Raw genomic sequence first — 16,069 nt, forward strand, 5'->3', positions numbered from 1 at the left:
AGTCGGTCCACGAATTGAACCCTGTGGCACCCCCATAGAGACTGCCAGAGGTCCGGACAGCAGACCCTCCGACCTCTGTGGCAATGAGTCTTATTATCCCTTTGTCTTCCACAAGATAGCTTTCTTTATGACTCTACACCTCTCCTTTTCTCTTTCTTCTTTAACACATTTGTCCCTTTCCACTCCTTCCCCTTCTCCTCCACTCTCTCCCTTCCTCTCCTCCCATTTTCTCTCCTCTCCTCCCCTCTCTCTCAGATATGGCTAACCTCTCACTTGGAGACCACGATTGGTCGAGTGGGGCGTCTGACCAAGACACCCTTGCTCCCCTGCCCCACCCTGGGGCTGCCCCCTGGCCCCTGGCCTTCCCTTACCAGTACCCCATCCCACAGCCCTACAACCCACACCCTCTGCACGAGCCTCCCCAAAGCCAACCTGGAAGGGGGGGGAGTGCAGGCAGCCAGCACAGCGAAGGTGAGATGCTCCGCTACACATACACGCAAACTAACAGAGAGACACACACAGAAAGGCAAACCAAATGACTGGACTGACTTTTTCCACATTTTGTTACATTTCAGCCTTATTCTAAAATGGATTCATTGTTTTTCCTCATAAATCTACACACAATAAGGACCCCATAAGTACAAAGAAAAAGAGGTTTCTCAAATTATTTGCAAATGTATAATAAAAAAATTGAAAAACGGAAACATCACATTTGCATAAGTTTACAGACCCTTTACTCTGTACATTGTAGAAGCACCTTTGGCAGTGATTACAGCCTCGAGTCCTTTTAGATTTGACGCTACAAGCTTGGCACACCTGTATTTGGGAGTTTCCCCCATTTTTCTCTGTAAATCCTCTCAAGCTCTGTCAGGTTGGATGGTGAGCTTGCTGCACAGCTATTTTCAGGTCTCTCCAGAGATGTTCGATCGGGTTCAAGTCTATGCTCTGGCTGGGCCACTCAAGGATATTCAGAGACTTGTCCGGAAGCCACTGGTGCGTTTTCTTGGCTGTGTACTTAGGGTCGTTGTCCTACTAGAAGGTTCACTTTCACCCCAGTCTGAGGTCCTAAGCAGGTTTTCATCAAGGATTTCTCTGTACTTTGCTCAGTTTGCCCAGTCCCTTCCGCTGAAAAATATTCCCACAGCATGATGCTGCCACCACCATGCTTCACCGTAAGGATGGTGCCAGGTTTCCTGGTCTGAGAGTCTTTAGGTGCCTTTTGGCAAACTCCAAGTGGTTTCATGACTCTCTCTCCTTGGTGATGATCAAAGGTGCCAGATCACCTGGCAGTGGCTGACAGATAGTCAGACAAAGGGGGAGGGGACTGAAAATCAAAAGTAACAGTCAGTATCTGGTGTGGCCACCAGCTGCATTAAGTACTGCAGTGTACCAGATTTGCCAGTTCTTGCTGTGAGATGTTACCCCACTCTTCCACCAAGACACCTGCCATTTCCCAGACATTTCTTAGGGGAATGGCCCTAGCCCTCACCCTCCGATCCGTGCTCTTCACTGGCCATGGCAGAACACTGACATTCCTGTCTTACAGGAAACCACGCACAGAACGAGCAGTATGGCTGGTGGCATTATCATGCTGGGAGTTCATGTCAGGATGAGCCTGCAGGAAGGGTACCACATGAGGGAAGAGGATGCCTTCCCTGTAACGCACAGCGTTGAGATTGCCTGCAATGACGACAAGCTCAGTCCGATTATGCTGACACACGCCCCAGACAATGACGGACCCTCCACCTCCAAATCGATCCCGCTCCAGAGTACAGGCCTCAGTGTAACACTCATTCCTTGGAGTCAGACCCATTGTAATTTATTACATAAATGCCTTGTATCATAGGATGCTGTACTTACTATAAAGCCAGACCCCTGTTAATGAATTACATGTATGTCAATATCTTAAATATATGTAAATGTCAATTACTGCTTCACATACAAGCCAGTGAATTATATGCATTACAGCTGGATGAGTCAACAGACAGGGCCGGCCTGGCACAGCTCCTGGTAAATGTCCGTTAGGTTTATGGGGGGTCAATTAAGAAAGACATCCTCTTCTGCGAACCACTGGAAACCAGGACAACATGAGAGGATCTTTTTTAAGTACTGGACAGCTTTGTGACATCAAATGGACTTTAGTGGTCAAGATGTGTTGTTATCTGTACTGATGGCGCAAACGCCATGACAGGGAGACATGGTAGAGTGGTAACGCGCTTGCAAGCAGTTGCTCCCGACGCCACTTGGGTACACTGCAGCATCCACCGAGAGGCTCTTGCTGCCAAGGGAATGCCTGACAGCTTGAAAGACGTTTTGGACACTACAGTGAAAATGGTTCACTTTGTCACGCGCCAATCCCTTTAGCGGGATCGATTTGACAACATCCAGTGAAATTGCAGAGCACCAAATTCAAACAACAAGAATATTCATATTCAACATTCACGAAAATATCTGTGTAATACAACACAATAAAGCTTAACTTCTTGTTAATCCAGCCGCTGTGTTAGATTTCAAAAAGGCCTTACGGCAAAAGCAGACCATGCGATTATCTGAGGACAGCGCCCCACATTGAAACACATGAAAATCATTTTTCAACCAGGCAGGTGCGACACAATAGTCAGAAATAACGATATAATAAATGCCTTACCTTTGAAGATCTTCTTCTTTTATGCAATCCCAAATGTATCGTTGACACGATGAATGGTCATTTTGTTCGATAAATTCCTTCTTTATATCCCCAAAATGTCCATTTATTTGGTGCGTTTGATTCAGAAATACACTGGTTACAACTCGCCCAACATGACTACAAATGATCTAATAAGTTACCTGTAAACTTGGTCCAAACATTTCAAACAACGTTACTAATCCAACCTCAGGTATCCTAAAATGTAAATAATCAATACAGTTTAAGACGGGATAATCTGTTTCCAATTCCTGTTCACGCGAACCAAAATAGTAGGGACCTTCAGAGTGACACATGGAATGAATAGCACTACTTCTTCATTTCTCAAAAGAAAAACATTGACCAATTTCTAAAGATTGTTGACATCTAGTGGAAGCCATAGGAACTGCAACCAGGTTCCTCATAAATAGGGCTTCCCATAGAAACCAATTGGGAAATCCTATGACCTCAGATTTCATTTTCCCTGGCTGGTTTGTCCTCGGGGTTTCGCCTACCGTTCTGTTATACTCACAGACATTATCTTAACAGTTTTAGAAACTTTGGAGTGTTTTCAATCCAAATCTACCAATTATATCCCATATCCTAGCTTCTGGGCCTGAGTAACAGGCAGTTTACTTTGGGCGTGCTTTTCATCCGGACGTCAAAATACTGCTACCTAGCCTTAAGAAGTACAGAAGCCACTGCTAGATATTTGGATAGGGCTGTGCTCAGAGTATCTTTGCCTTGGTAAATCGCGTTGTTAAGACACTGATGCACTTTGCATCCACATACCTATGTGTGAGAGTGGATTCTCGGCCCTCACTAGCATGAAAACTAAATACAGGCACAGACTGTGTGTGGGAAATGATTTAAGACAGACTCTCTCCAATACAACCCAACATTACAGAGTTATGTGCATCCTATTAAGCACACCCTTCTCATAACCTGTGGTGAGTTATTCATAATTTTCGATGAACAAATAAGATTTTATATATAAGATGGTTAAATAAAGAGCAAAATTATTCATTATTATTATTATTATTATATTATTATTATTTGTGCCCTGGTCCTATAAGAGCTCTTTGTCACTTCCCACGAGCCGGGTTGTGACAAAAAAATCACACTCATTCTTATGTTTAATAACTGTATCGTATAGTGTGTGTGTGTGTGGCAGGCTTACACTGATGGCAAACTGTGTGTGTGGCTGACCCTGGTGAATGTTTGGGGTAGGGGACTATAAAAAGTTTGGGAACCACGGCTCTATGACAACCATTGGTACATCTGATGTATCTGTCTAAAAAAACACTCCACTACCAGAGAAGCTCTACAAAGGACATTGTGACCTCTAGTGGATAAATCAGAGTCTTACATCCCTCGACAACTTCACCATAGGACCCATCTAGTTAAACAGAGATAGACAGCTACGCATAAATATATATTGCATTTCAAAATCCGAATGAGCGGTGGTTAGGGTGCTAAGTATTCGTATTTCCGTGAGCGTAGCTTCCAAATGTAACAACGATTGTTGACTCTCTTTGTCTCTCTCTTTCCCTCTCTTTCCATCCCTCCATCTTTTATAACCAAACGGCCATGCTTTTGTTGATCCACTAGGGACCTGTTTTCATTGTATTACGTTAGTAATCAATAACCGATACCGTGTGTGTGTTTATGTATTCTGTGTTATTATTGAGTTAGTTAGTAAATAAATCATTTGTGTATTGCTGATTCATCAATAAGGTTAGGGTTCTTGCAGATATCAAGGACTATGCTACGTTCAAAATGAGACTGATATGAGGTAATAATGATTAATAAGTGACTGTTATTGATGTAAGAGATATCTGTATATCTTTAGAGTTTAAGTCGGGAGATAGTAACTCATTAAACAACTTTTCCCGTGGTGCCCCAAACTCATAAGGAATAAATTGTTACATGATTAATTTAATCAGATAACAATTAAACATAGTTAGTTGATAAAATAAATAACAGTCATCTGATTAAGCACTTTTGCTGAGGATTTTCTTCCGGCTGGCCACTCTACCATAAAGGCCTGAATGGTGAAGTACTGCAGAGATGGTTGTCCTTCTGGAAGGTTCTCCCATCTCCACAGAGGAACTCTGGAGCTCTGAGTGACCATTGTTTTTTTGGTCACCTCCCTGACCAAGGCCCTTCGCCCCTGACTGCTCAGTTTGGCCAGGCGGCCAGCTGTAGGAAGAGTCTTGGTGGCTCCAAACTTCTTCCATTTAAGAATGATGGAGGCCACTGAGTTCTTAGGGACCTTCAATGCTGCAGAGATTTGTTGGTACCCTTCCCCAGATCTGTGTCTCGACACAATCCTGTCTTGGAGCTCTACGGACAATTCCTTCGACCTCATGGCTTGTTTTTTTTCCAACTGTGGGACCTTATATAGACAGGTTTATACCTTTCCAAATCATGTCCAATCAATTGAATTTACCACAGGTGGACTCCAAGTTGTAGAAACATCTCAAGGATGATCAATGGAAAGCAGATGCATCTGAGCTCAATATCGAGTCTCATAGCAAAGGGTCTGAATACTTGTGTAAATAAGGTATCTGGTTTTTTTTTATTTGCAAACACGTTAAATTTTCTAAAAAACGTTTTTCGCTTTGTCATTATGGGGTACTGTGTGTACATTGATGAAGAAAAAGTTACCAGGTCTGAATACTTTCTGAATGCAGTGTACACACCTTAATACTCTGTGTAGACTATGCACCTTTAACTCTCAACCTTTCTCTCTCTCCTTTGCAGAGAGTCGTAGCAGCGGGTCCAACTGCAGTGGCAGTAAGAAGGAAGAGGCTGCTGGGAGGGCAGGCGCTGGTGCTGGCGAGTCCAAGTCCACAGGCCACACAGGGAGTGGCAGCGAATCAGAGCTGAGGAAGGAAAATGCCCCCAGTGATCGCTCAGTGGCGGTGCCCCCTAACGAGCACAGCATGCACAGCCTGATCAGCTTGGCCCACAGTGTCCACAGCACCCATTCCCACAGCGGTAGCCTGGTGTACGGACCCCCCGGCCTGCCAGCCCAGACGCCGCCCTCCCTCCCCATCACGGCCCCCCCTGGGTCGCCCCCGGGCCGAGACCTAGCCTCCGTGCCCCCTGAACTCACCGCCTCACGACAATCATTCCGCATGGCCATGGGCAACCCCAGTGAGTTTTTCGTTGATGTCATGTGATGTGTTATCCAGAGGGCGGATCCTTACTGCAGGGATTCTGGACGTCCTGGTACGGAGAGGAAGGAGGTGGTGGAGTAGGAGGAAAGGAGGTAGAGGCTAAGAGAAAGACCGGTGGTGCTGAGAGGGATATGGTTGTAACTGCATAGCTCTCCTTCTGTGTCTGTCGCCAGTGTTGTGGCGCCTGTACTTTCTTCAGTGAAGAAAATCGGTGTGGATGCAGCTCTCTCTCCTCTTGATCCCCATTAAATAGACAATTTTGTTCATGTGTTCTTTTCCACATCAGTTTGAGTGTGTGTGCCTGTGTGTGTATATGAGTGAGTGAATATGTTGTTGGAATTGAATGTTTTCTTTTTGTCATTTTCTCCCTTTTCCTCTACATGTGTCCCATTCAACTGTGTTCAAATCTCTGTGGACCCTCCATTGCAAACCCTCTTTAAAAATCAACACAGTCCATACTAGATGGGAGAAGGCTCAGAAAGAGAGAGAGAGCGATAGAGAGAGACTGTGGACCATAGAGATTCTATTAAATTACTATTCTGAAAAAAATTGTCCTAATTTTATACTGTGGACAGGGTTGTGTTCATTAGGGCATGCAACGGTTAAAAAACATTTAGCAACAGAAAACAAACATTTGCCTTTCTTATTGGAGAAATAGGTTCAGGTAGTCCCTCCCTGTTTGTCTATTTTCTTCCATTTGATGCCTCATGAACATGTCCCAGGTCCCATGAATGTGTTAAGGATGTTGGTGTTACTCTTCCTGAGTGTTCTCTGAGCTGACTCAAATTAACGTCCGAAATAAAACATAGAAAATGAAACTGTCTCAGGTATTTTTGTATCTTTCTATGTTGAGTTTCTCCACAAAAGTTATGTAGACAGGGAGAGAGATGGAGAAGGTTAGAGAGCATAGATGAAAAGGTATTAAGAGGGTGTAAAGTACTTCTCATTGCTTTACACTCAGTAGCAGTCATGTTAATTGTGATCATAATCTCAGATAACGCTCTAACCAATCAGTGCAATTAATACTGGAAGATGAAGCGTATACGAGCTGAACCTTGCACCAATATATTACACGACACCAGGGTTGGAGTCAATTCCTTTTCAATTCTGAAAGTAAACTGAAATCAAAGCTCCTCTGAGGAAAAAATGGGAATGGGAATTTCAATTTACTTCCTGACTTGATCCCATCACCCCAACCCTGCATGACACAGGGGCATTTTGTGACATCCAGCATTTTAGTAAAGGAAATTTGAGAAGCATGTTGCCCCAATCTCTTTCCATCTCTTTCTCCATATCTCTCTTGGTACATTGCGATATGTTATTGTCTTTTTCATCATCAACATCCATTTCGAGCCCTATTCTTACATGCTGACTAGACCAGGCACGCGCATGCGTGCGCCATCGTACGCATGTTGATTTTGTCCCCCCACACCAGATGCGATCAGGACACGCAGGTTGAAATATCAAAACAAACTCTGACCCAACTATATTAATTTGGGGACAGGTCGAAATACATGAAACGTTGATGGCCATTTAGCTAGCTAGCCTTCTGTTGCTAGCTAATTTGTCCTGAGATATAAACATTGGGTTATTTTAACTGAAATATACAATGTCCTTTTTCCTGGATCTTTGTAGAATTTTGACCCATTTTGAGTCACAAAATCGTGTGTTCTCAAGTAATCCACAGATGAAAGGGGAATCCTAGTTAGTTTCTAGTAATTATTATTATTTAATTTTTATCTTGATCACTCCTACTTCAGTTTTCTTCTTCTGTGGACTTTATATGGCGAAACGTTAAGGTGCATACCACCACCAACTGGACTGGAGTGTGGATCTCAGTTCATCTTTCAATCACCCACGTGGGTATATGCAACTAAAAACCAATGAGGAGATGGGAGAGACGGGACTAGCAGCACGTCACGCTTCAAAAATAGAACTAATGCCTCGTGTCAAAATATAACACCTAGGTCACACCAACACTGTCTTTGCATTTTGGTACACCAGAAGTACATTATGCGTTTGTCTTGCCATTGCATTGCCAAGGCAGTCGCAGTGCATTCTGTGTGGTGCATATGTTGGATTTATATAACATATGCATCAAACTATGCATAGACAGCTTGACAGAAATGGTAGCAGAAGATGAATGTTTAACTTTTGTTGCATACATAACCAGGATAGTAACACTTGCTTATGGAAATTGGATAATTTAAGGGGAATTTTATTTAGCTAAAACTTACATTTTGGGAGAAATTCAATGGCACCAACCTTTTAAAAAACAAGATTCCTATCCTGAATTTGGATGTAATTCTTGATCCATGCATTTGGCACTGAATAAAGCCAATTTATCATCTGATCATATCCTGTGATAACTTTATTCTGTATCAGCATTTTTTTTTTTATCACTTATTGTCACGTTCCGACCATAGTTCTGTTGTGTTTTCCTTGTTTTAGTGTTGGTCAGGACGTGAGCTGGGTGGGCATTCTATGTTGTGTGTCTAGTTTGGCTGTTTCAATCAGAGGCAGGTGTTAGTCATTGTCTCTGATTGGGAACCATATTTAGGTAGCTTGTTTTGTGTTGGGGTTTGTGGGTGATTGTTTCCGTGTCTGGTTTTCACCACACGGTACTGTTTTGGTTTTTGTAATTCACGTCATCATTTATTGTTTTTGTTCTAGTGTTCATTTTGTCTTATTTTGTCTTCATTAAATACATTACCACGCTGCATCTTGATCCGATCCTTGCTACACCTCCTCTTCAGACGAAGAGGAGGAAAACCCTTACACTTATAGTGTCATGTTACGCTCGTCATTTGAATGAGGAGACCAAGGTGCAGGGTGGTAAGCGTACATCTTTCTTTATTAGATGAACACCAAAAAATAAATGAACGTAACGTTCTGCAAGCTACACAGTAACTATACAAAATCAAGATCCCACAAACTAAGGTGGGAAAGAGGCTGCCTAAGTAAGATCCCCAATAAGAGACAACGATAGACAGCTGCCTCTGATTGGGAACCATACCAGGCCAAACAAAGAAATAGGAAAACTAGATTGCCCACCCTAGTCACACCCTGACCTAAACAAAATGTCCTAATAATTGCTCCCACAGTGGATTTCTTCAAATCAAGCTGCTTACCTATTGCAGATTCAGTCTTCCCAGCCTGGTGCAGGTCTACAATTTTGTTTCTGGTGTCCTTTGACAGCTCTTTGGTCTTGGCCATAGTGGAGTTTGGAGTGTGACTGTTTAAGGTTGTGGACAGGTGTCTTTTATACTGATAACAAGTTCAAACAGGTGCCATTAATACGGGTAACGGGTGGAGGACAGAGGAGTCTCTTTAAGAAGAAGTTACAGGTCTGTGAGAGCCAGAAATCTTGCTTGTTTGTAGGTGACCAAATACTTATTTTCCACCATAATTTGCAAATAAATTCATTAAAAATCCTACAATGTGATTTTCTGGATTTTTTTTCTCATTTTGTCTGTCATAGTTGAAGTGTACCTATTATGAAAATTACAGGCCTCTCTCATCTTTTTAAGTGGGAGAACTTGCAAAATTGGTGGTTGACTAAATACTTTTTTTGCCCTACTGTATGCTATAGGTTCTAAATTTATGAAAATGAACCATGCGTCAACAACACAACATTGCGCAACCACAATATTTTGCCTTACAATATTCATCAGACAAATACATTACATAAGAGCTATATTAACCACGGTTTTCTCATCTCACTTCAATGGGAATGTAGTAGATGTATTTCACCATTTTCAATAACTATTCATGCTAAGCCCTACCAATCAGGTGCTCCAGCTGTCCATGTCATGCTTAGCCCTACCAATCAGGTGCTCCAACTGTCCATGTCATGCTTAGCCCCACCAAGCAGGTGCTCCAGCTGTCCATGTCATGCTTAGCCCTACCAAGCAGGTGCTCCAGCTGTCCATGTCATGCGTGCACCTCATGTCTTGATAGAATAAATGTTTTTATTCTCATCATGCTCATCACATTTCCATGGCTTGACACAAGGTAATTGACCCCCAGAATCATAAAGTTATATTTTTTTAACCACTAACCTGTCCATAAAAGCTTGTGATAAGCTGGTCCATCATGTCAATTGATTAAGGCATTCATTTTCAAACATTCTGTCACTTTGATATTTTGCTAACATTATAAAAGCAATATGAACTATAGGATGGCCTGTCCTTAAATGTTTTTTTAAACATTTTATTCCAGGTCATCAATTAACGTTATGTTACTTTCGTCCCACCCGTCTCCTCTGTAACTTCTCCCAGACTAACACCCAAGCCTAGCTAGCATGATACTTGAAACCTACGCTTTCATTTACAGATGGGTTAAGAAAATGGAATATTTTTGGAACCTCAAACTAAACATAACTGTACAACCCTAAACACCCTTCACAGGGTCCGTTTATTTACTTGCATCGCTCAAAACCACTTTGTCTGGGCTCTTTTTCTGTAAGGAGCTTGTCCTATGAATTAGGGATGTGCTGACTTCACTATAGCTGTGTTCGAATACGCTAACTAACTGCACTAACCATACTATTTGTGATGTGAATTGAGTATATAGTATGCTTATTGGTCATAGTATGGATATAGTTAGTATGCCAAAAGTTCCCAGATGTCGTACTAAATTTGCCAAAATATGAAGTATACACGCAGTGGACTGTCACTTTCTTTGTATGGATGAGACCAAGGCGCAGCGTGAGATGAATACATCTTCTTATTTAATGAAACAAAGAACACTTAAACAAACTTACAAAACAAACGCAAAGCTATATATAAACAAGTGCAGACACAGGCAACTAACCATAGACAATAACCCATGAAATACCCTAGGAATATGGCTGCCTAAATATGGTTCCCAATCAGAGACAACGATAAACAGCTGCCTCTAATTGAGAACCAATCTAGGCAACCATAGACATACATAACACCTAGACTAGTAAAACACCCATAGACATACAAAACCCCTAGACAGGTGGAAAGACACATACATCACCCATGTCACACCCTGACCTAACCAAAATAATAAAGAAAAGGGCGTGACATGGACACTATTCCCATACTTTAGGGCCTGTAATGCAATTCTTCAGAAAATGGGTGTGGCTTCACATCGTTTCTATATTTGAAGAAAATGGTGGAAAATATGCAGTTGAAGTACAATGAGAGCGGCTACAGATTCATTGCTTTAACTAACTATGACAGACGTTAAGAAAATGTTGAGCAATGTAATAAAGTAATAACTTTTCAAATAAGTTACCTTACACATTATATTGGCTGACAATTTGTTAGCTACGCTGTCCTTACGAACCGTATAGCATATGATTACAGCAGTATGTACTGGTATGTTGTTAGTTAGCTACCTAATGTTAGTTGGCTACCTCGTATCATAGGACGCTGTACTTACTATAAAGTCAGACACCTTTGGTCATTACATATACATAAATGCCTTGTATAATAGGACGCTGTACTTACTATAAAGTCAGACACCTTTGGTCATTACATATACATAAATGCCTTGTATAATAGGACGCTGTACTTACTATAAAGTCAGACACCTTTGGTCATTACATATACATAAATGCCTCGTATCATAGGACGCTGTACTTACTATAAAGTCACACACCTTTTGTCATTGATAACACATACATAAAGGCTTTCTGATGTTAACACGAATGTACTAACACTTAGGGAATTATTACTAACAGCTGAACAAATAAATATTAAAGACAAGTTTAAATCATGTATTTCCTTTAATGAATAAAAAACTTGAAGTTTTAAAAGTGAATAGAGAGCTGGCGGAAGAATGGTTCTTACCTCGCTGCCAGCTCGATGTACTGCATGTTGGTTACAACCTTAAAAGTAGCAAAGAAAGTTAGCAGGTCTGTTAGTAAATGCCTGTGTCACACCATCTGGATAAGGGCATTTCTGTACTGTGCCAGAAACGCTAAATGGGGAGATGTTCCTCTTTCATTTACAAATCACATGATGTGGCTATGAGACGTAGATGTACAGTGCCTTCGGAAATTATTCAGACCCCTTGACTTTTTCCACATTTTGTTACGTTACAGCCTTATTAAGCCTTATTTCTACGGCTGGCCATGCTTTCCACCTGGCTACTCCTACCCCGGACAACAGCACTGCACCCCCAACAGCAACTCGCCCAAGCCTTCCCCATTTCTCCTTCTCCCAAATCCATTCAGCTGATGTTCTGAAAGAGCTGCAAAATCTGGACCCCTACAAATCAGCCGGGCTAGACAATCTGGACCCTTTCTTTCTAAAATTATCTGCCGAAATTGTTGCCACCCCTATTACTAGCCTGTTCAACCTCTCTTTCGTGTCGTCTGAGATTCCCAAAGATTGGAAAGCAGCTGCGGTCATCCCCCTCTTCAAAGGGGGGGACACTCTTGACCCAAACTGCTACAGACCTATATCTATCCTACCGTGCCTTTCTAAGGTCTTCGAAAGCCAAGTCAACAAACAGATTACCGACCATTTCGAATCTCACCATACCTTCTCTGCTATGCAATCTGGTTTCAGAGCTGGTCATGGGTGCACCTCAGCCACGCTCAAGGTCCTAAACGATATCTTAACCGCCATCGATAAGAAACATTACTGTGCAGCCGTATTCATTGATCTGGCCAAGGCTTTCGACTCTGTCAATCACCATATCCTCATCGGCAGACTCGACAGCCTTGGTTTCTCAAATGATTGCCTCGCCTGGTTCACCAACTACTTCTCTGATAGAGTTCAGTGTGTCAAATCGGAGGGTCTGCTGTCCGGACCTCTGGCAGTCTCTATGGGGGTGCCACAGGGTTCAATTCTTGGACCGACTCTCTTCTCTGTATACATCAATGAGGTTGCTCTTGCTGCTGGTGAGTCCCTGATCCACCTCTACGCAGACGACACCATTCTGTATACTTCCGGCCCTTCTCTGGACACTGTGTTAACAACCCTCCAGGCAAGCTTCAATGCCATACAACTCTCCTTCCGTGGCCTCCAATTGCTCTTGAATGCAAGTAAAACTAAATGCATGCTCTTCAACCGATCGCTGCCTGCACCTACCCGCCTGTCCAACATCACTACTCTGGACGGCTCTGACTTAGAATACGTGGACAACTACAAATACTTAGGTGTCTGGTTAGATTGTAAACTCTCCTTCCAGACCCATATCAAACATCTCCAATCCAAAGTTAAATCTAGAATTGGCTTCCTATTTCGCAACAAAGCATCCTTCACTCATGCTGCCAAACATACCCTTGTAAAACTGACCATCCTACCAATCCTCGACTTTGGCGATGTCATTTACAAAATAGCCTCCAATACCCTACTCAACAAATTGGATGCAGTCTATCACAGTGCAATCCGTTTTATCACCAAAGCCCCATATACTACCCACCATTGCGACCTGTACGCTCTCGTTGGCTGGCCCTCGCTTCATACTCGTCGCCAAACCCACTGGCTCCATGTCATCTACAAGACACTGCTAGGTAAAGTCCCCCCTTATCTCAGCTCGCTGGTCACCATAGCATCTCCCACCTGTAGCACACGCTCCAGCAGGTATATCTCTCTAGTCACCCCCAAAACCAATTCTTTCTTTGGCCGCCTCTCCTTCCAGTTCTCTGCTGCCAATGACTGGAACGAACTACAAAAATCTCTGAAACTGGAAACACTTATCTCCCTCACTAGCTTTAAGCACCAACTGTCAGAGCAGCTCACAGATTACTGCACCTGTACATAGCCCACCTATAATTTAGCCCAAACAACTACCTCTTTCCCAACTGTATTTAATTTTAATTTATTTATTTATTTTGCTCCTTTGCACCCCATTATTTTTTTATTTCTACTTTGCACATTCTTCCATTGCAAAACTACCATTCCAGTATTTTACTTGCTATATTGTATTTACTTTGCCATCTTGGCCTTTTTGCCTTTACCTCCCTTCTCACCTCATTTGCTCACATTGTATATAGACTTGTTTATACTGCATTATTGACTGTATGTTTGTTTTTACTCCATGTGTAACTCTGTGTCGTTTTATCTGTCGAACTGCTTTGCTTTATCTTGGCCAGGTCGCAATTGTAAATGAGAACTTGTTCTCAACTTGCCTACCTGGTTAAATAAAGGTAAAATAAATAAAAATAAATAAATAAATAAATTAAAAATAGGTACTTAAAAAAACAAATCCCTCATAAATTTACACACAATAACCCATAACGAAAAAGCAAAAACAGTTTTTTAGAATTTTGGCTCATTTATAAATAAATACAAATCTGAAATATAACATTTACATAAGTATTCAGACCCTTTACTCAGTACTTTGTTGAAGCACCTTTGGCAGCAATTACAGCATTGAGTCTTCTTGGGTATGATGCTACATGCTTGGCACAACTGTATTTGGGGAGTTTCTCCCATTCTTCCCTGCTGATCCTCTCAAGCTCTGTCAGGTTTCTTGCCGCTCTACCATAAAGGCCTGATTCGTGGAGTGCTGCAGAGATAGGAGAACCTTCCAGAAGGACACCCATCTCCACCAATGAACTCTGGAACTCTGTCAGAGTGACCATTGAGTTCTTGGTCACCTCCCTGAACAAGGCCCTTCTCCCCCAATTGCTCAGTTTGGCTGGGTGGACAGCTCTAGGAAGAGTATTGGTGGTTCCAAACGTCTTCCATTTTAAAATGATACAGGTCACAAGGTTCTAGGGGATGTTCAATGCTGCAGAAATGTTTTGGTACCTTTCCCCAGATCGGTGCCTCGACCCAATCCTGTCTCGGAGTTCTACAGACATTTCCTCGATCTCATGGCTTGGTTTTTGCTCTGACATGCAATGTCAACTGTGGGACCTTATGTAGACAGGTGTGTGTCTATCCAAATTATGTCCAAACAATTGCATTTACCACAAGTGGATTCCAATCAAACATCTCAAGGATGATCAATGGAAACTGGATGCACCTGAGCTCATTTTTGAGCTCAACGGATTTTAGAAAGCCCTCACCAATGTTTTTTTCTGTACATAACTGCACTTTAGAGTGTATAATTCTGCAGCGCTTTGGTGAAAGTTGAGCGCAGGTCCAATATTGACTGTGCACCAAATAAGGAAAAGTTGGGCCTTAACTTCTTAAAGCATTGTTGGTTAAGGGCTTGTAAGTAAGCATTTCCCTGTAAGGTCTACACCTGTTGTATTCAGCATTTCACTGTAAGGTCTACTACACCTGTTGTATTCAGCATTTCACTGTAAAGTATACACCTGTTGTATTAAGCATTTCACTGTAAGGTCTACTACACCTGTTGTATTCAGCATTTCACAGTAAGGTCTACACCTGTTGTATTCAGCATTTCATGGGAGGTCTACACCTGTTGTATTCAGCATTTCACTGTAGGGTCTACACCTGTTGTATTCGGTGCACGTGACAAATAAGATTTGATTTGATATACGGTTATACATGATTTGTAACACATTTAATTAGTATTTGTGAAGGATTTATGAAACCTTACGTCATTTATAGCAGGACGCATTTTTAAATAGCACATTGAAACAAAGCCATATTGTCTAAATATGTATTATTTCACAAGATGAGATTTCATAAGATTACCAGCCTGCATACCACTGCTGGCTTGCTTCTGAAGCTAAGCAGAGTTGGTCCTGGTCAGTTCCTGGATGGGAGACTAGATGCTGCTGGAAGTGGTGTTGGAGGGCCAATAGGAGGCACTCTTTCCTCTGGTCTAAAAAAATATATCCCAATGCCGCAGGGCAATGATTGGGGACACTGCCCTGTGTAGGGTGCCGTCTTTCGGATGGGACGTTAAACGGGTGTCCTGACTCTCTGAGGTCATTAAAGATCCCATGGCACTTATTGTAAGAGTAGGGTTATTAACCCTGGTGTACTGGCTAAATTCCCAATCTGGCCCTCAAACCATCACGGTCACCTAATAATCCCCAGTTTACAATTGGCACATTCATCCCCCTCCTCTCCCCTGTAACTATTCCCCAGGTCGTTGCTGCAAATGAGAATGTGTTCTCAGTCAACTTACCTGGTAAAATAACGGATAAATATTAAGATAGGATTGATTATTATAACTTATAATAATTATTATAATTTATTTGTATTGTTTCAGAGTCCAAACATCAGACTAAAATTGAACTTGATGTGCACATACAAATTGCAATCTGAGAAAAACAAAGCATGCGTGCATATGACAGTCTGTCTTAAGTGGT

At 42.1% G+C, this 16,069-nt stretch overlaps 1 protein-coding gene across 2 annotated transcripts in view; it reads left to right on the forward strand.

The window, feature by feature from the left end:
• The window catches only part of dvl3b (dishevelled segment polarity protein 3b), a 55,677-nt gene extending 49,012 nt beyond the window's left edge, over positions 1 to 6,665 (forward strand). For both annotated transcript variants that reach the window (XM_031797895.1, XM_031797896.1), the window contains exons 14-15: positions 256 to 471; positions 5,429 to 6,665. In XM_031797895.1, the coding sequence (XP_031653755.1) occupies positions 256 to 471; positions 5,429 to 5,850 (638 nt within the window). In that variant the 3' untranslated portion in view covers positions 5,851 to 6,665. The remainder of the gene's footprint in view (positions 1 to 255; positions 472 to 5,428) is intronic.
• Positions 6,666 to 16,069: the final 9,404 nt, after the last annotated feature.

This window comes from Oncorhynchus kisutch, linkage group LG19, assembly GCF_002021735.2.
Source record: "Oncorhynchus kisutch isolate 150728-3 linkage group LG19, Okis_V2, whole genome shotgun sequence".
Classification (NCBI taxonomy): domain Eukaryota; kingdom Metazoa; phylum Chordata; class Actinopteri; order Salmoniformes; family Salmonidae; genus Oncorhynchus; species Oncorhynchus kisutch.